This window comes from Myxine glutinosa, chromosome 7, assembly GCF_964187855.1.
Source record: "Myxine glutinosa chromosome 7, kmMyxGlut1.1, whole genome shotgun sequence".
Classification (NCBI taxonomy): domain Eukaryota; kingdom Metazoa; phylum Chordata; class Myxini; order Myxiniformes; family Myxinidae; genus Myxine; species Myxine glutinosa.
In genome coordinates this window covers 118,551,354-118,577,195 of record NC_136267.1, presented here as the reverse complement: position 1 = coordinate 118,577,195, position 25,842 = coordinate 118,551,354, and the positions used below count along the sequence as shown (strand labels likewise).

At 45.3% G+C, this 25,842-nt stretch overlaps 1 protein-coding gene across 1 annotated transcript; it reads left to right on the top strand.

Annotated features, from left to right (window-relative positions):
- Positions 1–5,979: 5,979 nt before the first annotated feature.
- Positions 5,980–24,656, top strand: LOC137431512 (mitochondrial protein C2orf69 homolog). Its single transcript, XM_068122890.2, has 2 exons — positions 5,980–6,180; positions 20,218–24,656. Exons 1-2 carry the CDS (start codon positions 6,025–6,027, stop codon positions 21,070–21,072), a joined length of 1,011 nt encoding a protein of 336 aa, XP_067978991.2. The 5' UTR covers positions 5,980–6,024; the 3' UTR covers positions 21,073–24,656.
- The last annotated feature ends 1,186 nt before the right edge of the window (positions 24,657–25,842 follow it).

Below are 25,842 nucleotides of genomic sequence, written 5' to 3'. Positions count from 1 at the left end.
TCGATACGGTCTGGCACCCTGCCCTGCTCACCAAACTCTCCTCCATTGGTATCCATGGAAATCTCCACGCATGGCTGGCGGACTTCCTCTCTGGTCGTAGTCAACGTGTGGCCCTGAATGGGTTTCTCTCATCTCCTCTTCCTGTTCAGGCTGGAGTTCCCCAAGGTAGTGTTCTGGGCCCTGTGCTTTTTCTGGTCTTCGTCAATGATCTCTCTGACTCTCTTGAAAATCCTCTCTATCTCTTTGCTGACGACTCTACTCTCTGTCGCTCCATTCCTCATCCCTCAGATCGGCAGTCTGCAGCTTCCTCACTCTCTGCAGACCTGGACAAAATCACAGACTGGGCAAACAAATGGAACATGTCTTTCAATCCTGATAAATCTCACACTCTTACGATGTCTCTCCGAAAAGACCGACTGGAAAACCCTCCCATACACTTTCTGAATAATCCTCTCCAAGAAGTTCTGTCACTCAAGCTTTTGGGTCTCACTATTTGCCATGATCTTTCCTGGGAAAACCACATTTCAAATCTGGCCTCCAAAGCCAGTCGCCGACTGGGCATCCTCCGTCGTGCGAAGTCCTTCCTTGGCACACCTGAGCTCCTCACCACATACAAGGCTTTCATCCGCAGCTCTATGGAATACTGCTCTCCCCTCTGGTCTGGTGCTCCTGCCTCACACCTAGCCCGTCTTCACGCTGTTGAAACCAAAGCGTTCAGAATCATTGGAATCTCCGGCGATGAAGCTAACTCCAAGGGCCTTTCACTCACTCACCGCAGGCAGGTTGGTGGTCTTTCCGTCTTCTACCGACTCCTCTCTGGCCTTGCCCCCCCAGCCCTCTCTGGGCTCTGTCCCCCAAATATTCCTACAGGTCGCACAAGATCTGCCTGCAACCCTCTTATGGTTAAACTGCCAAAATCAAGACTTTCTGCTCACAGGGGACCGAAATCAAGACTCCTTCATTCCTCTTTTCTCCCGCCTCTGGAACAAACTCCCTCAGTCTCTTCAATCCCACTCCACCCTCCAGGTCTTTAAAACAGCTGTTCACCACCATCTCTTATCCTCCCCCATCCAAAACCTTGATCTTTTCTACCCCCGCTAATTTCGGTCCCCTTGTGTTTTATACTTTTCCCACCCCCCCCCCCCCCTTCCCACGCCTCCTGCCCCCAAGCCCTCTCCCTCCCACACTTCTCCCTGCTCTCAAATGTTGTGGTTGTGTGCTTCCCCTTCTCTCCCCATCTTGTCTTCCGCTCCCTCTTTTTGTATATTTTGTTTGTCTGGTTGATTTGTTTGTGAAATAAATGTTAGCTCTTTCACGAGCCTCGATTCAGTATACAAAAAAGAAAAAGAAAAAAAAAGGTGCCCGAGATCATGGGCAGAAGAGAAAGGAAATGTATAAGTACTTAATTAATCGCTAATAATTAAATAACTCGTCGATTAACTGATTAATCCAAAAAAAAATAAAGTTTTCGACAAAGTACTTGCTCACTATTGTGCCGAAATTTCAGCTTCTTAGCTCAAAGGATGGCTGAGATATCGCCCGGACAAACAACCAAGAAAAGAAGCAAACAAGTACAGATACATTCAAAGTACACCGCCCCCATGCCAAATAATTAAATATCCTGCAGCGCGGCATTACTGGGGCGCCTTGGGCGCCCGGCAATACCGCAGTGCAGCTCATAGAGGCTGCATTGTGAGGGAGAGGTGTACGCTAATTGATTGATTAATTGTATAATTAAAATCAATAAAAGATTATCACAAAATATTTTCTTAATCAATTGGCTAATAGCATAACTAAACCACTAGTGCTTCATCCGAAGATGTGTCTTTTAGAAATGTAATTAAATAAGTCATCAATAAAAAATTAAATAATTAATTGATTCCTCAATAAATAATTAATCGATTAATCAATAAATAATTAATCGATTAAATGATTAATCAATAAATAAAAAATATCCTTGATGGCCACATCACTTGGTCACTGTTATGTCCAAATATTAGCTTCCCAGCTCAAAAGGTGCCTGAGATATTGGCCAAATGAGGAAGAAAATAAATAAATGATTAATAATGAAAAAATAATAATAATCATCATTAAAAAATTAAATTATTAATCAATTCAGTCACAGAACACGTAAACCACCACCATTTCATCAGAATCTGTGACTGAATTTTTTTTATTTTTTTTTAGTAATTAATCGAATAATTAAATAATTAATCGATTAATTGACTAATTAATTCATGAAAAATATCCTTGATAGCCACATCACTTGGTCACTCATGTCCAAATATTAGCTTCCGAGCTCAAAAGGTGCCTGAGATATTGGCCAAATGAGAAAGAAAATAAATAAATGATTAATAATGAAAATAAATAAATAATAATCATTAAAAAATTAAATTATTAATCAATTCGGTAATAGAACACATAAACCACCACCATTTCATCAGAATCTGTAACTTTCAATAAAAAAAGGTCATTAATCGAATAATTAAATAATTAATCGATTAATTGATTAATTGATTAATTAATAAATCAAAAATAGCCTTTGCAGCCAAATCACCTGGTCATTGGCATGTCCAAATATCAGCTTCCTAACTCAAAAGGTGCCTGAGTTAATGGTCAGAAGAGAAAGGAAATTTGATTAATTAAATAAGTACCTCATTAATCGCTAATAATTAAATTACTCGTCAATTAATTGATTCATCAAAAAACAAAACATACCGTTTTTGACAAAGGACTTGCTCACTATTGTGCCAAAATTTCAGCTTCCGAGCTCAAAGGATGGCTGAGATATCGCCCATTCAAACAAACAACCAAGAAAACAAGAAAACAAGAAAGCAGGAAAACAAACAACCAGAGTGAAAACTGAGTACTCCTTTTCTGCGTGCGTCACTGCCGAGCCCCCTTCGGTGCCCAGCAATGACGATTTGCAATGCCTGGAGATGGCATAGGAAAGGAGCGGTGTGCAACAAGAAAGAAAGAAAACAACCAGAGTGAAAACTGAGTACTCCCTTTCAGCGTGCGTCACTGCCAAGCCCCATTCGGTGTCCGGCATTGACGTTATGCAGCACCTGGGGATGGCATAGGAAAGGAGCGGTGTACAACAAGAAAGCAAGAAAACAAACCACCAGAGTGTAAACTGAGTACTCCCTTTCAGCGTGCGTCACTGCCGAGCCCCATTCGGTGTCCGGCATTGACGTTATGCAGCTCCTGGAGATGGCATAGGAAAGGAGCGGTGTACAACAAGAAAGCAAGAAAACAAACCACCAGAGTGAAAACTGAGTACTCCCTTTCAGCGTGCGTCACTGCCGAGCCCCATTCGGTGTCCGGCATTGACGTTATGCAGCTCCTGGAGATGGCATAGGAAAGGAGCGGTGTACAACAAGAAAGCAAGAAAACAAACCACCAGAGTGAAAACTGAGTACTCCCTTTCAGCGTGCGTCACTGCCGAGCCCCATTCGGTGTCCGGCATTGACGTTATGCAGCTCCTGGAGATGGCATAGGAAAGGTGCTGTGTACAATAATCACTCATAGAGCGACACTTGGCAAAAGAGAACAAAGTAGAATGTCACTCAGTGGAGCATCCTTTTGACCTCAAAAATAATTAGTGGTTGAATTCAGTGACCTGATGTGAAAATCGTCTTCAAATTTCAAGTCAATTGGATGAATATTGAGGATTTTAGAAACTTCAAATGGTTGTTGACCTTTTGGCCTCTGTTGACCTTTTGACTTCAAAAATAAATAGGATTTTGTCGGACTATGAATTCCACCATTTGGTGAAGTTTCGTGAAGATAAGTTTAAAATTGCGACCTGTGGGCAAGTATAAGTGAGCGGACACACACACACACACACACACACACACACACACACACACACACACACACACACACACACACACACACACACACACACACACACACTTAATTAATTTTACAGTATCGGTTGTTCCTAAACTTAAATATAAATAATTTAAAGGATTGTTGTAAATGATGTTAATTTCACAACATTCCATATTCAACTTTATTTAAATTTTAAACCTCAAACATAGTTCCTCCACCTAAAGCAAGAACCTTAACCCGTAAGCAACTGACTAGTTTCCCGACTGCATGGATCATCAGCTGGGCACCGTTCTTCCTCGAGGTTTCGATCCTTTCAGCCCAGGACCTCTCCAAACGGCGGATCCACAACCTCGATCATGGATCCACATCAGTAGATGGTACATCTGTAGATCCACAACCTCAGTTGCGTCCAGGCAGTCAGTCAACCCATCAATGCAACATCACTTATTCCAGCTTTACTTGCAATAGGATTTAATGTGTTATTGTAGCGGTTCCCGCTGAATGTACACAATCGCCTTGCACCTGCCAGGACGCGGCCAGGGCGCGATCGCCATGCCGGGCTCGTCCGGACAGGCCCAGACGCGCCTCTCCTGGGCATGCCCGGACTCGCTGTTCCCGGGCACGCCCGAACCTCCCGGGCACGCCCGGTCTCGTCTTTCCCGGGCATGCCCACTCTCGCCTTTCCAGGGCTCGCCCAGAGCGCCCGGGCACGCCCAGCCTCGACTTGCCAGGCCGCGTCCAGGACGCCCGGGCATGTCCAGACTCGCCTTTCCAGGGCTCGCCCAGAGCGCTCGGGCACGCCCAGCCTCGACTTGCCAGGCCGCGTCCAGGACGCCCGGGCATGTCCAGACTCGCCTTTCCAGGGCTCGCCCAGAGCGCTCGGGCACGCCCAGCCTCGACTTGCCAGGCCGCGTCCAGGATGCCCGGGCAGGTCCAGACTCGCCTTTCCATGACTCGCCCTTGACACCCGGGCATGCCCGGTCTCGGTTTTCCCGGGCAAACGCCCGGGCATAAATGTGTATATATATTGCTGCCCGATAAACGGGCTTGTCAGAATACCTGAGCTGTTTTGTTTTCATAAAGCAACTCGGACGAATTCCGTCTTTGGTCGCGTCACTTCTTTCGACTCGCGTTGGAGCGCAGTTCCTTCATTATCATATATTTATAACTTCCCTTACACACTTGATAATATGATAATAATCCATAATATCATTAAATCATTCACATCTTACCCTTAAATACATCAATTTACCAACCAGCATGACCACACAACCTACCTCTGGATCAAACTGCACTTCGAATGTTCAAACTGTCATATATAACGGCCCCTTGCATGCTGCCGTATCCTAGCAACCACTGATTCCTAGCAACATTGATTTGTAGTATATTTAATTATTATATTGTACTGTACTTGTATTATGTTGTACTGTAATATAATAATATTATATTGTACACTTCGACCACATTATTATTACAATATTATTGTACATGTATGTACACTTCTACACACACACACACACACACACACACACACACACACACACACACACACACACACACACACACACACACACACACACACACACACACACGTGATCAACATGTCAAAAATGGTTTGTTTGTTTTTGCCAAGAAACAAGAAAGAAACCGGATTGAAAAGTGAGTGAAGGGTCCCCTTGGGTGCCTGGCGATGACGTCATGCGGCACCTGGGGATGGAATAGGAAAGGAGTCGTGTACGATATCTCAAAAAGTTAAAGATGGATTCGGACTAAACATGGTGGACAGGTTGGGTGTGTGACAAGGACGAATCTATTCGATTTAGGTTCAGGTGTGGATCCAGATGCGGACTATCATTGGGATAGAAAACATAAACCGCTCAGCCCGGTGGAGGTGCACTCTCTGCCGAGTCCTGTTGTCGTTAACAATGTTGTGTTTGTCCTCGGTAACTTCTGTCCATGTGCTCACATTCGAGGACAACTCACTCTCCGTTACTTCATACGGGTCAATATCGCCAAACCAAACCAATTTTGTCCAAAACATACTCGTCCCTCGCAATGGTATTTACAGTGTCTCCATGCGTTTACTCGCTCACCCTCTGTAATGGCTTCCCGGAAGTGAGCATCATGGGAAATGTGACATCATCGAGAGCGTTGTACAGCGGAAGGTTGGGTACCGAGATCGGGGCCATGAACGCGGCTCGACGCCCGCTGAGTCTGCTGATGCCTGCGGTCCCGGGTCATGCCCGGTCCGGATGCCAGTCCGTGCCCGCCAACGACCTGCTGTTGGTCTCGTGCTCAGCCGTGCCCACGTCGCACGTGCTCTTCTTCCCGGGGGACGTGCAGGTAGGCGAGGGTTTGGGGACACGGGGTCGATCGATGTGCGTGGCGCTTAACGGATGGCGGGGGTTGGGATTTAGATCCTCACCTGCACCGGTAAGATCGTTCCTGGTCATGGTGTGCAGTCTGTACCTGGCAAGGTGTAAGGCGGGTTTGCACCTGTGATGTATGTAGTACTGTACTGACAACCGATGAATATGCAAACTGGTAGTGGTATGTAGTCGATCATCGCTACCTATGCGTCCGATAGTTGTGAAGGGAATTCATTATGATACTCATTACTCATACCAAGTACACATGGAGTTTTGGCGCGTTTTCCATTTACCTTTCATTTGGGCTGACAAGAGGCCTACAGGTACACACTGTTCCCCTCGAAGCTGTCTGGCCTAGGTTCGAATCCCGACACAGCTATAAACTGTCATCCTGGTGTTTCACAGGTAGGGTGATTCATCGATGTGTGTGCCGTCCCTCGGATAGACGTTAAGCTGGCTGTCTCGTCTGCCGGCACCGGTTGGTGGAAGTTATAAAGATCCCACGTTGTCCTTCGAGAAGAGTAGGCGAGCTATCGCCGGCATCATGAACAAACTCCTTCCCTGAATGATTGCTCAAAAGGCAATGGCAAACCACCCATCGTAACACTTTCCAAGCAGGTGTGAATGCAGGATTTAAGGTTACCTGGTGGTGCATACATTTGTGTCATTATGAAATATCGTTTTGCTGAGCGGAGCAAAGGGAACAAACATCCTTTGGGATTTTGAGATGTTTCTTGTAATAAATAGAAAATAAGTTGATTTATTAAATAAAAATTATGCAAAATGGAGACAAAGAACACTCGAATTCACTCTTATGAAAATGTATTTGTTCAAAACTCAACATTTATTTTGATTGTTGTCTCGTGGTAACAACAATAACCTCACAGTGGTCACAACCTGGGACTTGTATCCTCATCCTTGCGGTTGAAGGTTTCGGACAATGAATCCACGAACGTGTTAATATCATCTCACTATCTCCATGTGCATCTAACATCACCAAGGGATTGATTGAAACCATCCTCCCCCATGGTCCTGCTTGGATTCATTTCTTGTGAATTTCAGTGATGAGTTTGCTCTTTCAACACCACTGGCTCTCTTGATGTTAGGAGCAGCAACTTTAGGATATCAGTGATATTTGGGTACATGAGTGGGCAAGTTTTATTGTATTGAACGATTGTTCAGATGTCATCAGGCTTGCTGTCTTCACCGTCCCACATCCTGCGCTATAATTTCCCCCTTTTTCCCTGACCCTCATTCAACTACCTCCTTCCACCTCTCGTCTTGCGCCCGATTCTCATCCCACCCCTCCACCTTCTCCCCACTGCTTGTCCTGCCCCTCGGCCCTACCCTAATCCCTGCCGTGCATCCCGCTCCTCATCCTCCCCGCCGCACGTACCTCTCCCCCTCCTCCCCACCGCATGTACCTCTCCCCCTCCTCCCCACCGCACGTACCTCTGCCCTTCCTCCCCGCCGCACGTACCTCTCCCCTTCCTCCCCGCCCCTCGGCCCGACCCGACTCCCTGCCATGCATCCCGCTCCTCATCCTCCCCGCCGCACGTACCTCTCCCCCTCCTCCCCACCGCACGTACCTCTGCCCTTCCTCCCCGCCGCACATACCTCTCCCCTTCCTCCCCGCCCCTCGGCCCTACCCTACTCCCTGCCGTGCATGCCGCTCCTCATCCTCCCCGCCGCACGTACCTCCCCCCCTCCTCCCTGTCGCACGTACCTCCCCCCCTCCTCCCTGCCGCACGTACCTCTCCTCCTCCTCCCTGCCGCATGTACCTGTCCCCCTCCTCCCTGCCGCACATACCTCTCCCCCCCCCCTCCCCGCCACACATACTACTCCACCTCCTCCCCACCGCACGTCCTGCTTCCCATTCTTCTCGCCGCGTGTCCCACTCCCCGATCTCCTTGCCGCGTGTCCCGCTCCCCGTTCTCCTCGCCGTGTGTCCCGCTCCCCGTTCTCCTCGCCGTGTGTCCCGCTCCCCGTTCTCCTCGCCGTGTGTCCCGCTCCTTGGTCTCCTCGCCACGTGCCCCGCTCCCGGTTCTCCTTGCTCCGTGTCCCTTTACCCGTTCTCCTCGCCGTGTGTCCCGCTCCTCGGTCTCCTCGCCACGTGTCCCGCTCCCCGATCTCCTCGCCGCGTGTCCCGCTCCCCGTTCTCCTCGCCGTGTGTCCTGCTCCTTGGTCTCCTCGCCGCGTGCCCCGCTCCCGGTTCTCCTTGCTTTCCACCAGGACACTACACAATGTCCCTTTACCCGTTCTCCTCGCCGTGTGTCCCGCTCCCCGTTCTCCTCGCCGCGTGTCCCGCTCCCCGTTCTCCTCGCCGCGTGTCCCGCTCCCCGTTCTCCTCGCCGCGTGTCCCGCTCCTCGTTCTCCTCGCCGCGTGTCCCGCTCCTCGCCGCGTGTCCCGCTCCTCGCCCGCCGTCCCGCTCCTCGCGTGTCCCGCTCTTCGTTGTCATTGCTGCACTTTCCACTCCCCGTTCTCCTCGCTGCACTCCCCACTCCCCGTTCTCCTCGCTGCACTTACATGTACTGTAGATACTCCATACTGTTTCAACTGTCTTCGTTGCTGTTCCGCCAACACAAGTAGTTCCTAATTCTGCACCGGAGGGAGGAAAGTCGTAAAATGTGGGGTGCTGATGGGAACTTATGACATTGTATGGAACGTCGCGACGTTGTTAGAAAAGTGTTCCCCTATTGGTTGGCGACATTGTAGGGAAGCGACAAAAATGTCTGTAAGAGAACTTACTGTATTTATTTATGTTCAATGAAGTCCTACGCCAAACTTTTGAAATGACCCTTGGAGTGGTTGCTGTTTGTATATGAATGAATGAATGAATGAATGAACGTTAAAAGGCCATTTTTCCCCGCTAGAGCGGGGGTTAGCCTTGCGGGCCCCATGACAATCTAATGCAGGCATTTTACGCAAAAAAAAGGGTCAACCTCACACTAATTGCAACAGAAGCAAACTCAACTGATTTGTGTATCCTCAATATGTCCTGAATGAGGAAAAAAAAGTGTTAAGGAATTGCATGGGTGGAAAGTTTTGAAAAATGCATAAATATGATCCTACCAAAAAAACGATTTTTGGCCCTTTCTGCTAGATTTGACTATGCTGTATTTTTTTCCTCGAAGCAAAAAAAACACATACAGAGTATCAGTGATGAGAATTTATTGTGATCACATCATCACATAACTGATCAACTGTTGATCAAACGATTGAACCAATTAAATATGTGTACAGAATACATATAACACTACACAATGTCATCATCGTCGTCACAGGGCATCTGTATTGAGTTAGTGCAGCTGGATCCCCTGCAGTTTCCACATGCCACTGTAGATAACTCCACTGTAGATAACTGAGAACTGTCAGTGTGTCCTTCCAGTCACGGGATTGCCTTGCTTTGGTCATGTCTTTGTTCTGCTCTCCAGTGTTGTAGTTGACCCCCGTGAGTCCCTCCATTGCCTGGTTTACTTCTGCACAGGCGGGCATCGATAGCAGCCACAACAGACGCTGTTGCTCCGTCATCCCTCGCCCTCGTGTGAGCCCACCCCTGGTTTTTAAACTTCTCATCAGAACCTGCTCAATGACCAGGTCAGGTGAGAGACCTGCCCATAGGCGATCGCTTCGCCGAATCACGTGGAACCCTTCCTCGAAACGTTGTTGGACTTCTGGGTGTTCAGTCTTGAGGTTGTGCATCTGCTGAAGGTACACCCTGGCAGATTTGGTGTAAAGATTGTGTCCTGATGCTGCCAGATAGGGTAGCATGTCCTGGATAGCCTGCAGATGTAAGGCCCAGTTTCCAGTGCGTTCTGCACTGATGTATTTTCGTAGGATGTCCAGCATGTCCATGTACTGAACCCAGAGAGCTGAAGTTCTAAAGGACTTCTTGGTGGACTCGATGTGCTTTTGACGGCAGTCTTTGATTCTCACTAGAACTTCAGACTGACAAACTTCTTCAGCAGATATAGCCCCATTTATCAGTTTCTCATAGATCTTATAAGCTCCCTCCAGGTCCGCATCTCTGCTTCCATCTGTTATCTGATGATCCGGTGGCCTTGCAGCTGCAGCTGCTTCGGCTGACTCTGAGTCTCCATCCTTACTGTTGTCTGGAGTTCCAGATTGATGTGGTAGATGGAAATCGAACACGTTTGATAGCATCAGTGCATTGAGGGCTGCATCAACAATTGAGTGTGCACGAACTGCTCGCGCAACAGCTTTGCCACACATCATGTGGATTACTGCGTTTGGGGCATAGATCAACTCAAGCAGTTCTTGTAGCCCAGATGAGGCCATCAAGTGTCCGATGCAACCGAGGAAGCTCATTTCTGCATGGAAGCCACCCAAACGCAAGACTATTCGTCTCAGATCACTTTCCATTGGCTCAGAGTTGATAATCATGAGAGCCTTCCACCAGAGTAGCTGATCAAACGTGATTATTGGGGTGACATTGTGGCATCGTGCATGCTCACTAACAAATGTCAGGGTCGAGAATATGCATGTGCTATCACTGGGATTCAGATCGATCATCGGCAGAAGCATAACAGTTGCTTTGCCAGGGTGGTCACCATAATGCACGAACTGCATCATTCCTGACCATGCAGGTCTGGGAGACCCAAAGAGGACGGATGCTTTCCACAGGACATCAAGATTTTCACAGCTGTTCTGGACCTGAAGGTTGACAAGCTTCTGGTCGGTCAGTGCCGTCAAATTGTGCCTTTCGTCTTTGTGGTACCGTACTTGTACCCTTCCAACCATTGCCACATCCAAGGAAGTAGCCTTGATCCTGGGGATTGGCTGCCTTGATCTAATTCCAGGGGTTATGGCTGCAATCATTCCTATACCATGGAATGTACCAAGCCCATCAAGCGTGCGGATGTTATGGTCGACATTGTCAGCTACATATTGGACAAACTCTGTCGATAGGTCATGAATGTTTGTTCCATGGAATTTGGCTGCATTTCGTTCAAACTGGTGCACCTCCTGGTATGCGCAACAAAACCCAAGGTGATGAAGAGTATCAATGAGGAACCGCGATGGAAAGTGGTGATATAGTTGCACGCCCACCCCAAACTGAAGTGGTGCTAACATGACTCTTGGTCTAGTTGCCTGCATCATTGCTTGTCCAATTGCCGCCACTTTGGCTTGAGTTTTGGTCCCGGCAAATAGTTCTTCCAGGAGCACGCGAAGAGTATCTGGAAGAAATCTGACGCCAGCCTCTTGCGATTCTATGTCATCAAGAGCTGGGTAAGACTCATAGGATAACCCGATGTCTTTGATATCTTGTTTGATGAGCTTTGCAGCTGCCTGCACAAGCTTGATCTTCTGTGTTTGTTTGTTTCTGCTGTGTCTCATAGTAGTCTTGCAGCACCACCCTGGCTGTTGTCCTGATGGTAACCACGTTTGGTTTCCCATTGATCTCGGTGTATATTATCTTCTCACCGAAGTGTTTTTGCAGACTCCTCTTCATATGGGTGTAACCGTATGGTTCATGTTCACTGTGTGCAAGCTTCTGCTGCATGAGGTCAATTAGATCATTTATGGTGATCTGCTCATCATCATTTTCTTCTATATACTTCACAACCTCCAAGAATGCTGCTGTCCTCTCATCAACGACAGGCCGACCAGCCTTCCTCCTCTTGGAGTCTTCTGTGTTTGTCTGATACGCTACTGGTATCTGCTTGTATGTGCGAAAATTCACACTGCAAGTCTGGTGGTAGACTGCATCTGCTGCATGTAGGTCATGCACATGCAGAATCCGTGCCTTCACAGTCTCTGACCAGTCATCACCTCGTGCACGACATGTTGCCAAAAGCGTGTCCTTGAATTCAATTGTCCTGACTTGGAAAACACTGACTTCACTTGGCTTCTTTCTCTTTTTTCCAAACTGAGCTGGTGTGCCACAAAACAGGCAATCAGTACTGTAAGAGAACCTCCCTGTAGTCGATCTTAGTGTAGGACTCTCACTGCTTGTACTTGTTTCTGACTCTTGTTGCCTGGTGTCCTTGGCTATCTGTTGTGGATTAATGTATGTCCAGTGACAGCCTTTGTGTATCTTATCACCAGGTACAGCATGAATATTGTCTCCCCGTTTTTTACTGGCCTGGTTGATAGATGAACTTCCCTTCTCTCCAAGTGTTGATACTGACGACCCTCCTCAGTCCACAGACTGCTTGCAAATGACACACTGTTCATATGCCTCCATTTCCTGAAAATGGAAAAAAAATATGCACGTTGAAAAATATGCACGCACGGTTGAAACCGTGCATGTTTGGAACTGGATCCTAGTCAGGGATGTGCAGAGGATGTTAGAGGGTTCATAACTCAGAAAAGAGCACTGTAGTTGTGGCGTGCGCGGCGTGTTTAAACTAGTTAGCAGAATATGTACAATGTAACATAATGTAATAAATAGCTAGCTAACTATTTGTAACTTTCTCGAGAACCACTCGCCCAAACAACTTCAATCTTGACACTCCACTTCCATCGGTCCTGAGCAATACACCTGCCGAATGTCAACTTAGAGTGCTCAGTTTTTTAGATTGTATTGTATCGTCACTATAGGGCGGATGGCAGTCATTTTGAATTTCAGGATACAGCAGTTGATCAGTGTGATGATGTGATCATAATAAATTCTCATCACTGATATTCTGTATGTGTTTTTGCTTCAAGGAAAAAAAATACAGCATATTCAAATCTAGCAGAAAGGGCTAAAAATCGGTTTTTGGTAGGATCATATTTATGCATTTTTCAAAACTTTCCACCCATGCAATTCCTTAACACTTTTTTTTCCTCATTCAGGACATATTGAGGATACACAAATCAGCTGAGTTTGCTTATGTTGCAATTAGTGTGAGATAAAGTCACATTATTACTGGCCTAATCATGGTTCCCTGTTTGAGGCAATGTTTTTATGGCCGGATGCCCTTCCTGACGCCAACCCTTGATCGCCTCTTACGATGCGCAGGGATACGGTGTACCTATGTACTGTATTGCTATGTTTGTAAAAGACATTTTTGTACCCAAACATTTTGTGTGGTCTGTTCTCCATGAACTTGTTTGCCTCCAAGTAGCGCTTGCTTATAATTCAAGCTACCCCCAACTCCAATAGTCTCTGTGCTCTGGGGGTGCTTCAACATCCAAGCCCCTCCAACACTCAGACGTGACTTTCTCCAATGTGCATCGTTAAAAGTGATGATGTATTATTTCTGTTGTGATAATTGAATTAAAACTTTAAATTTACATTATTCGGGCATCCAGACAGAGTAAGTTATGTATGGCCAGGCAGTCAGGTGATATTCCATTTTGTGGATCATTATTGACTTATTCAAGACTTGGTTTGGAGGTGGCCTGAACATTTGAACGTGATTCTGCATGAAGTGCGCAATAGCTGTTGCAAACTGATTTATTTGAGCCTGCAAACTGATTGTTGTGTTGGTTAGAATGGGGAATGAGGTGAAAGGAAAGATTGAAATACATGTTCTATTAATCACACCAGCATCTATATAATTCGAGATCAGCGGTAAGTGAGACACCTGATGTCTGCAAGTCAATCAAATGAGGGCGATATACGTCATATGTCATATATGACACAATGTGGAGCCATCTGCAAAAAGGAAGCAGAGGGTTTTCTAGATTACTGGATAGGTCGTGGACATGAAGAACAGGATTGGCCCAAGACATTACGTTAAGGTACTCCAGCCTCCACTGGGGGGAAAAAAGAGGAGAGGGTTCCCATTGATAGGCATGCATTGACTGTGTGAGTGGAGGAGGTCAGGGAGTCTTCTGTGAATATTTTAAACAGGGTACTAGGTTATTCAGAAGTGGTACTTAATTAATATGAACATCTAAGCGCGATCCAAATTATTAGTGTATCACGTAGGCCAATGCCATACTGGAACAGCATTTGCGTGTCTGTCTGTCTGTCCGTCATGTATGTATGTATATATGTATGTATGTATGTATGTATTAGTCCCTTCCACTGGCATTTTGCGGGTTTATTCCATTTATATTTTATTTTCTCCACAATCGTTGGTCCGATTGACACCATTTTCACCATAGAAGCGCCTCTTCCTGTATAATTTAAAAATAATTATGATGTCATCGGTCACGTGGTATGGGCGCCACCTTGGAAAACCCGAAAAACTTCGCACCTATATATCTCCAAAACCGCTCCATCGAAAAGTATTGAAACGTCACTCATTGTAAAGTACGCCCCATGGGGAATAATATATATTAATGATGATGTCATAGGTGCCTTAATATGACATAAATCGATAAGTAGCATCGATAAGTAGAACGCTAGATCCGATCAGTATGAAATTTCTTGAGCGTGATCTAGGGATAAAATGATGTCATGAGAAGAAAAAAAATGAGAATGAGAAAAATAATTGATGATGTCATTGGTCACGTGGTTCAACAGCCATATTTTTATGGCATAGCCCGTAGGGCAATGCCGTCTGGAATAGCCTTTGTCTGTCCATCTGGTGTATGTTTGAAGAGTCGTGGCCAAAAATATTGGCACCCTTGCATTTTTTCAAATAATGCACCATTTCTTCCAGAAAATTGTTGAAATTAAAAATCTTTTGGTATCCACATATGTATTTCTTTGGTTTGCAGTGGAACAAAACAAAAAAAGCTTTAAAATATTACTAAATCTTCACACACAAATCCTAAAATGGCCCGGACAATATTATTGGCACCTTTTAGAAGTTGGTAGAAATAATTAGATTTCAAGCAGGTGATTCTCCTTTACTTTGGAATTGATCTCACCAATGGTGAGTTGCAGGTGCCTGCAATATAAAAATCACTCATTCAACCAGTTTGAATAAAGAAAAGGAGTCATTCTGCTGTTTAGTGTCACTGTGTGTATCGCAATGAGCATGGAGAAAAGAAAACCAGAGAATTGTCTGAGGAGGTCAGACACAAGATTGTAGCCAAGCATGGACAATCTCAAGGCTTCAAGTCCATCTCCAGAGACCTTGATGTTCCTGTGTCCACCGTACGCAATGCTATCAGGAAGTTTAAGGCCCATGGCACTGTAGCCAACCCCCCTGGATGGAGCCGCAAGAGAAAACTTGATCGAAGATTCCAGTGAAGGATTCTTTGAATGGTGGAGAAAGCACCTCGATCAACTGCCAAACAGATTCAAGCTGACCTTCAGACACAAAGTACGACTGTTTCAACTCACACCATCCGTCACCAACTCAATGAAAGAGGGTTCTATGGTAGGAGACCCAGAAGGACCCCACTGCTGAGAAAGCCTGACATGGTATTTTCCAAAACACACCTGAACATGTCAAAATCCTTCTGAGAGAATATCCTGTGGACAGATGATACCAAATTATAACTTTTTGGTAAAGCACATCATCTCTATGTTTACAGAAAACAAAATGAAGCCTTCAAAGAAAAGAACACCTTCCCTACAGTTAAACATGGAGGAGGGTCAGTGATGTTTTGCGGTTGCTGTGCTGCCTCTGGCACTGGGTACCTTGAATGTGTGCATGGCATCATGAAACCAGGAGACTACCATGGAATTTTGGAGCGCAATGTTCAACCCAGTGTCAGAAAGTTGGGTCTCCGTCGAAGGTCATGGGTCTTACAGCAGGGCAATGACCCCACATACACTTCAAAAAGCACCCAGGAATGGTTCAAGACAAAACGCTGGACTGTTCTGAAGTGGCCAGCAATGAGTCCAGATCTAAATCCCATTGAACACCTGTGAGGAGATCTGAAAACAGCAGATGGGAGAAGGCACCCTTCAAATCTGGGAGAACTGGAACAGTTTACACAAGAAGAGTGGGACAAACTGCCAGAAGAGAGGTGTAGGAAGCTCATTCATGGCTATCGGAAGCGCTTGACTGCAGTTATTTTGTCCAAAGTCTGTGCTACCAAATATTAAATCCAGTGTCAATAATTTTGTCAATGCCATTTCTTTTTATGTTTAAAAGGATTTATTACGTTCTGAATCAAAAACAAAGGTTCTGTAATATTAACAGTGAAATAAAGAATTGTGCAGACCAAATACCTTTGTCAATTTGAACTTATTTTTTTAGAGAAAATAGTGAGTTATTTGAAAACAGTGCAAGGGTGCCAATATTTTTGGCCACAACTGTATATCCCTCACATACGCCCACCAATCAGTTGATGATCTGGTCACGTGACAAGGGGACAGAAGACCCTCCACTCAGAAGATCCAAGCCTGGCTATGCCGTTGGTAGACTATCAGTCTTGTTTTCTCCACAAAAGCTAGGCTCATGGAAGAGCATGGTGTTTCATGGTATGAACCGAGAGTAGGTCAGTGGGGAAACGGTTGGATACAATAATAAGGGAATGAACGAATAGGAATATAAATAGAGAGATAGGAGGGAGGAAACAAACACAGAAACCTGCAAGTACGATGGTTGCAGTACTAATGATTGTAAGGACGGGGAAATAAATGAGATTAATTCCAGTAAGAAAGTTGACCATTGTATTCCCACCGCTACCGTTTCACCCCTGTCTGTTTGTTCCATGCAAAATCGAAGATTTTTCAAGTATATTGGTCGGTTGTGTTATTCTGTCTGTTTGTCTGTATGTCACTCGCCTACAGGTCACACAACTCTAAACGGATCGTCATGAAACTTCACCAAGTCGTAGAGGTCGTCACAATTGAGAAGCCTATTGATTTTGAGGTCAAAAGTAATCTGGAGGTCAAATTTCTAAAATCGCCATTTTTTATCTGATTGACTTGAGAATTGCACGACAATTGCATAGCGCATCACTGAATTGGGAAAGCAACTATTTTGGAGGTCAAAATGTCAAAGGTCAACTCTTGGTCAAACTTCTAAAATCATCAATTTTGATATGAAAAATTATCACTTCCTGTTGACGTTGAAGATCCTATTGACCTGAGCTTTGATCAAAATCGTCAATTTTAATCTTGATGAAATAGACAATTTGATGGATCAATGGCAACCTTTTTTGGGGGGGGTGGGGGGGAGGGACGGTGGATTTTGCAAGTATCGTGCTCTGCATGACGTCTTCTTGTTTGTTTGTGAACAGGATATTTCAAAAAGTTGTGGACAGATTTGGACGAAATTTGGTGGACAAGTTGGGTGTGTGATAAGGACGAATTGATTCGATTTTGGTGAAGCTCCAATCCGGATACGAGTTTGTTTGTTTTTTTAGTTTCTTAAGTGATTCTTCACTATTGAGAGATGGGGCCAAAAACGATGTGAATGAATGAATGAATGATCGTTTTAAGGCCATTTTCCCCCGTTAGAGCAGGGGTTAGCTTTGCGGGCCCCATGACAATCATGGTTCCCTGTTTGAGGCAATGTTTTTATGGCCGGATGCCCTTCCTGATGCCAACCCTTAGTCGCCTCTTATGATGTGCAGGGATACGGTGTACCTATTCTAAATCGGGGTACACACCGGGATCATTCATCCCAGCAAGCTGGTATTCAATTTGCCGACCTCAGAAGGGTGACAGGCTGAGTCAACCCCCCTGGCGTTAATGCAGCGGTCGACCAGGATTCGAACTAAGGATCCTACGTTCCCAAGCCAGCACCCTAACCGCTAAGCCAACACCAGGATGTGAAGCGTTATATTTCAAAAAGTTATGGATGAGTTATTACAAAACTTGGATGAATTGAGTAAGTGAGAATAACAAATTGATTCAATTTTGGTTCAAGTTTGGATCCAGATCTGGCCTATCAGTGAGATACAAAATGTACTGTTCAGCCCGGCACAGGTATGCTCTCCAACGAGTGTTGTTTTAGTTTTAGATGTCTTTGTACGACTGAACTACAGACTTGGCATTTAATATGGAATATTTTTTTTTCTTGACTTAGGTTTACTTTCTTAACTCAGTATATCAATCTAGTGAGTTTCTTTTACACTTTGGTGATTTATTTGTTAAAAGAACAATGTCACTGATTGTCTGTTGCAGCAAGAAGTCAACAACAGGATTATATCACAGGTGGCGTGGCAAAATGTACGGACAGGTGCATTTGATGATTGGCTTCACAGTCGGGTATACAAGGGTTGTTGCGTTCTGTATTAGTGGAAAACAACTGCTGCACATCTACAAAAGTTATTGCCGCTTCCTCTGGAGATGGTCCGTCAACTCGACAATGCTGTTTGTCATGGAGTGGTGGCTTTACGAAATTACGGCATGAAATAGCGTGCTATTGCTCGGCAGTATGGCATCACTCAAGGTCAGGTGTCAAAGATCCTGAAACGAAATGCTCAGAGGGGTGTCCCTACTCCAATACCGAGGCCAGGACGTCCCCGCAGAGCCACAAGGAGGGATGATCGCCAGATGCACCGGTTAGTCCGCAATGGCCGTACCAAGTCAGCTAATCGGCTTAGGGCTGAGTGGCAGCAACTGACAAATGTGCCCGTATCCAGAAGGCTAGTCAACCAACGACTGGTTCAAGCAGGCTATCGTGCCAGGCATCCCCTGAGAAAGCCACGCCTGACCAGACAACACCGCCAGCGCCGATTGCAGTGGGCCAGAGAGCACCGTCAATGGCAGCCAGGACACTGGAATCACGTGATCTTCAGTGACGAGTCTAGATTTCTGGTCTATCATCAAGATGGCCGCGTCTGAGTGCGCAGACAAGTGCATGAAGCCTACAACAAAGATTGTATAGTGCCAAGAGTCCAAGCTGGAGGTGGTGGGGTGGCTGTTTGGGCTGCTTTTCATGCAGGGGGCAAAACTGACCTGGTTGTTCTGAATGGAAACCTGAACCAGTTCAAGTACAGGGCCATTCTGGAAGAAACATTGCTCGTGCAGCCTTTCGAGGAAACTTTGTCTTCCAAGATGTTAATGCACGGCCTCATCGTGCTCGGATGAGCCAACACTTTCTTGCTGACCGTGGTGTAGAGCATATGGAGTGGCCTGCCATGTCCCCGGATATGAATCCGATAGAGAACTTGTGGGCAGAATTAACGTGTCAAATCGACCACTTGGACCAGCAGCCGACCTCTGTGCGTGAATTGTAGCAGGCTATTGTCACTGCATGGCAAGCGATTCCTGTCCAAACCTTGGCAAATCTCGTGAACAGCATGCCTCAACGTCTACATGCTCTCCTGAATGCTCGTGGGGGTTACACGAAGTACTGAACTGTAATTTTACTGTCCGTAATCCCAGTCGTAATTTAACTTTTGTTTTTGTTAAAAAAATATTTGGCTAATGTGCAAAATAAAGAGATACTTCTGGAAAACGGTCAGAAGTTTAACACAGTACTGTCCGTGAATTGAGTTCGATATCAGTTTACATCACTTTCAAGGAACAATTTATTTGTTTCGAAATGTCAAATGTGGTTTTTGTTTCTTTTAAAGGTCACATTAACAAAATCTAGAATAATTTCAACATAATTCCAATGAACTTTTGCTTCCAAGTCATCTTGAAAAGTAAGTTCACCCCCACAAAAAAAATATTCCATATTAAATGCCAAGTCTGTATTTTCTCTTTAGATTTAAATAATTTGGATGTTCCTTTTGTCTCTCATCTTCATAGAAAAAATACAGAATTTGTAAATTGTAATGACTAGCAACGGTACCCGCTCTGCGGGTGGGGCTTCAATTGGGAGGCCCAAATGAAAAGGCAAAATATCAGAAATTGAAGGCTTTTTTTATTATAAACGATTTATATAAACATCCGTTAAATCATATCACATGCAAATCATGAAAATCTAAACAGTATTTGTAGAATTTCAATAAAAGCCACATCACTGTTCATATCGGTAAATATTATTCCATCGTGTTTGGAAAAACAGGAAAATTGGAAAAATTGGAAATTGGAATAACAATATGGCCCATTTGACTCCAGGGGGTCCCAGGATTACCCACCCAAAATTTCGTTGCGATCGGTTCAGCCGTTTTGCGGTACCTGGGAATGGATGGACAGACAGACATTTGGTGAATTATAGTAAGAGACTACAGCTATCTTCTAAATTTTGAATAATGTTCTGTTGTTTACAAGTCCCCTTACACATAGCTGTCTGTTCCCTGGCATGCAGAACTATCGGGCAAAGATGGCTGCCCATCGTGATAATTTTCACTGGCAACGTTGGAGCCTTGAGGACACGACCGAGCTGCTCTCTCGCCGTTTTCCTGACAGCTTTGTGTGGCTTATACCGGCTTCACGAATGCACTTGCAAAAGTTCAGCTGCTACGACAACTTTGTGACGAGCAACCTGTTCGGTGCACCCAAGCATAGCTCCAACGGTCACGCCTTTGAACACTTGCTTGCTCTGTTGTTGCATGGTGGACGGCAAGCCTCACGAATCATCAAAGGAAGTGCAGAATTTTCAGATTTTGTACAAGAACACAATGGAGGTTTCTCTACTGGTAAAAGTGCATGTGACGCAGCGGCCACTAAAGCAAATGATAATCTCCGTGAAAGTGCCAGTCCAGAAAAGCTACAAACCGATGGTGCTAAAGGTTCATGCAGGATTCAAGACTGCTTGTTCCAGCTTCCCACACAGCTCACACTAGTAGGTTTCAGCAAAGGGTGTGTTGTCCTCAACCAGCTAGTTTATGAGCTCAGCACTGCACAGCAACAACCGGAATTAGCAGCTCTCATGCACTGCATTACAGATTTCTTTTGGCTCGATGGGGGACATCCTGGTGGCTCGGACACTTGGGTGACAGCAGAGGAGCCCTTAAGAGAATTGGGGGCTTGCGGTGCAACCGTCCACGTGCATGTCTCACCCTACCAGGTCCAGGACCCTCATCGAGCTTGGATTGGACGAGAGCAACGGCGGTTTGTTCGAACCTTACATTTGGTTGGTGGCTTGGTGCAGGAGAAAGTGCATTTTGAGGATGAGGAGCCTTCGTTGGAAAAACACTTTCGCATACTGGAGGAATTCTGACGTGTTGAGGAACACACATTGGACTTTTGAGTAGTATTTCTTTTTCTTCCAAGATATGGTCATCTGCTGACATAGTCGTGGCAGTGAAAGAGGCCGTACATAGGATCTTGAAAGATGCATCATAATTGCAGCATACGCTACAATTGGCAAGACCTACTTTAACATACAAGCAATGGGCCATGCATGACCCACACATTTCATGAGCAAGTTGCAAGGGTTTCCACTTGGACGATGTTGAAAAAAATTGAAACCAGTCTTATTGCTCAAGTTTATCTCTATTGTTATTTGTTGACATCGCACATTTAAATTTGTTTTGTTTGTCATTAGCCAGTAGCCTTGCTGCCTTACAATAGTCTATGTACTACAATCCAAAGTGCATTGTGTTCATTCAATGGAGGACCAGTTATTCACATAAATCTGTACCTAGTTATCAGATGCAAATATTGTGAATGAATGCCTATTTATGCTTTTTTTAACATTAAAGATCCTACAACCATTCAACCAACCATGGCAACCGTTACATGATTATATGATAAATCTTGTAAATAATTTCAAGTGTATGTTGGTTATTCTTTCACGGCCGGACTGTAGCAACCCTAAACATTCCCCCCACGACCGTCAACAAAAATGAAGATATTAATGGGCGTCCACAATCATCCTTGACCATTTTGTGGAACATCAGCCGAGGCCCTCACTTTTTCACCTTTATTAGCGCTGAGGAAGCGCCTCTAGCGAATGACTTCCAGCCAGTGTAACGCGAATTCCTGTCACAGGAATTCTGAGATCATATAAGTGTGACGTGGCAGTTCCTGATTGGTTCGTGTTGGGGAACCCCTTCTCGCTGCCGACGTGACGTAAATTCGCGCACGCGCACTGGTGAAGCGCGAGATTCGGCCCAAGGTTCTGTTCCTGCTCGCCATGAAGTTGGTCAACATGTGCTTCTGCACATGCCCGAACCCGAAAATTTGCCCGAAAATTCCATGCCCGAACCTCAGCGCAATCCAAGAGGATTCACTTGTTCGCATTAAAAATGTTTAGCCGCATGAGCGATTGATACAAAACTTTCAACATAGGAGCGCCTTCCCATGGATATTTTTTAAACAGTTACATGATGATTGGATGGAAAATGTGGCTGGCATTTCCAAAAAGTCTGTTTTCTGCAGGCATGGGTTGCAGGGTGTTTCATTTATCAGGAATAAACATCCATGACTTCGCCTCGCTCGGCCTTAGCCGAATGTACTTATGAGTATAATTACATAATTATTCAAGTTACCAAGTGTTTTGATGGTCACAATGTTCATTACACTTACATTTGGACCTCCCCTTTCGACATTAACCTTCCAATGACCAATTCATGGAAAGTGTGCACAATTTATTTTTCCTGAATGTTGACATTGAATAATTCATTGTTCCCAAAAATATTGGTATCTTGAAGAAATGTTGTAATAATCCTATGTGGTGTTGGTCTGCCTTTTGGTAATAGACATGAGCCAATCTGTGACACTCACTTTGTACCAATTTTTTGTGGAAGTTGGGTGGAAGAACTCACTGCAGTAAGTATTGCATCAAAGCTGGTCGCTAGTAGCCCCCTTAGGTGTGTGATATTTAAATGAAGGCTGGTCGAATTAATTTTAAGAATTTGGGGTATGTCCATACTTCTGGTTCACACACTGTAGGCTGAATATTTCAACCAACCATGCTAAATGGTAAAAGTATGGATATGTCATAAGCAGCGGTTGCTAAGTGAAAATGATGACTGCATTGTACTTGGAGATTTTGTTTAACTGTCATGATTTATACAGACTTGGCATTTAATATGGAATATTTTTTTTGTGGGGGTGAACTTACTTTTCAAGATGTCTTAGAACCTAAAGTTCATTGGAATTATGTTGAAATTATTCTAGATTTTGTTAATGTGACCTTTAAAAGAAACAAAAACCACATTTGACATTTCGAAACAAATAAATTGATCCTTGAAAGTGATGTAAACTGATATCGAACTCAATTCATGGACAGTACTGTGTTAAACTTCTGTACGTTTTCGAGAAGTATCTCTATTTTGCACATTAGCCAAATTTTTTTTTAACAAAAACAAAAGTTAAATTACGACTGGGATTACGGACAGTAAAATTACAGTTCAGTACTTCCTGTAACCCCCACGAGCATTCAGGAGAGCACGTACACGTTGAGGCATGCTGTTCACGAGATTTGCCAAGGTTTGGACAGGAATCGCTTGCCATGCAGTGACAATAGCCTGCTGCAATTCACGCACAGAGGTCGGCTGCTGGTCCAAGTGGTCGATTTGACGCATTAATTCTGCCCACAAGTTCTCTATCGGATTCATATCCGGGGACATGGCAGGCCACTCCATATGCTGTACACCATGGTCAGCAAGAAAGTGTTGGATCATGCAAGCACGATGAGGCCGTGCATTGTCATCTTGGAAGACAAAGTTTCCTCGAAAGGCTGCACGAGCAAATGGAAGCAATGTTTCTTCCAGAATGGCCCTGTACTTGAACTGGTTCAGGTTTCCATTCAGAACAACCAGTTCAGTTTTGCCCCCTGCATGAAAAGCAGCCCAAACGGTCACCCCACCACCTCCAGCTTGGACTCTTGGCACTATACAATCTTTGTTGTAGGCTTCATGCACTTGTCTGCGCACTCGGACGCAGCCATCTTGACGATAGACCAGAAATCTAGACTCGTCACTGAAGATCACGTGATTCCAGTGTCCTGGCTGCCATTGACGGTGCTCACTGGCCCACTGCAATCGGTGCTGGCGGTGTTGTCTGGTCAGGCGTGGCTTTCTCAGGGGACGCCTGGCACGATAGCCTGCTTGAACCAGTCGTTGGTTGACTAGCCTTCTGGATACAGGCACATTTGTCAGTTGCTGCCACTCAGCCCTAAGCCGATTAGCTGACTTGGTACGGCCATTGCGGACTAACCGGTGCAGCTGGCGATCATCCCTCCTTGTGGTTCTGCGGGGACGTCCTGGCCTCGGTATTGGAGGAGGACCACCCCTCTGAGCATTTCGTTTCAGGATCTTTGACACCTGACCTTGAGTGATGCCATACTGCCGAGCAATAGCACGCTGTTTCATGCCGTAATTTCGTAAAGCCACCACTCCATGACAAACAGCATTGTCGAGTTGACGGACCATCTCCAGAGGAAGCGGCAATAACTTTTGGAGACGTGCAGCAGTTGTTTTCCACTAATACAGAACGCAACAACCCGTGTATACCCGAATGTGAAGCCTATCATCAAATGCACCTGTCCATACATTTTGCCACGCCACCTGTGATATAATCCTGTTGTTGACTTCTTGCTGCGACAGACAATCAGTGACATGGTTCTTTTAACAAATAAATCACCAAAGTGTAAAAGAAACTCACCAGATTGATATACTGAGTTAAGAAAGTAAACCCAAGTCAAGGAAAAAAAAAATATTCCATGTTAAATGCCAAGTCTGTAGAAAGCAGGTTTTGAAAAAATGGAGAATATTGTATCGATGTAAAGGAAATGTAAAATGTATTGCATTGCAGAGGATACTTTGATAAACTGAAATTAAAGATAGTATAAATATACAGATATACTGTGCAATACTGTCATGTGTGTGGTCTCCATGCCAACCAGCCCATTTGCAGAATCTAAACAGCGTAGATCCCTCTGTGGATAACCAAAGTAAACTGGGATCATGTGTTACGTGCTCCTCCCCGACCCCCTGGTCACGGTGTACCTCCGAGCCCCGAAAGGAGTCACGGCAGAAAAATATGTTATCCTGTGTCAAAAATCAATGGTGAAACCACACCAATTGCAAATAATACAAACACCAATAATACACACAAATATTGTATTAAAAATCACACAAGAATAACAGTACAACAATAAGAGGAATCAAGAGTACAATCAATATATCTCCTATGATGGTACCATCAGCTAGCATGCATAAGGTAACTCACTGTGCTCCAAGTGAGTGGAAAAGAACATTCCCCAATGTCTCTATATTCCCGACTTCGAGCTCAGAGTTGATCCCCTCCAGTGATCAACGGAACGATGTCGAATCGAAACCAGAATCTCGTTCAGATGACAGGCACAGTCACGCCGCCCAAAACGGCACAAAGGCGCACGCGGCCAAAGCGCAAAAGGATCACCCGGCCAAAAGCTGCGTCAAAGCGCACTCAAGGCGATTGGGAAATCCACAGGCCCCCTCTCCAGGCGACTGGGAAGTCACACCCTCGGGTATGAACTCTCACGGATCAGTCGGCGAACCGCAAAGCAATCTTCAAAAGCCTCGGTGCACACACCCATCCCAGATAGACGTCGGAATGGTGAAAACGGTCGAAAAGAGACGAAACCGCGAGCGAAGCACAAGTCCTGCGCGAGTCAAAATGGCCGACGACCCGCTCTTGACGTAACGGCCCGGCGATAATTCTCCTCGGAATCCAATGCCCAAAAACCTGACACGCAGGTTGATTGATCACAGCGATGACAACTCTGTCACAGGAATTTCCTCTCCCGGAAACCCGAAAGTTCGCTAGTGACTCTTGCTCGCCAACGTTCGCCTCAGAACTCGGAGCAACTCGGTTTTCTTGTCCGACTCTACCTTGCTCCGCCCTCTTTTTTTCCTCTTCCTATCTTCTATCTTCTATCTATCTTCGTCGTCTGGTTCCCGATCCGGTTTCCTGTTCCCTTTTAACATTAACTTTTATTCCTTTTGACAACAGTTCATGAACAATAAACGTTTTGAACACAATAATAGTACATGGAATC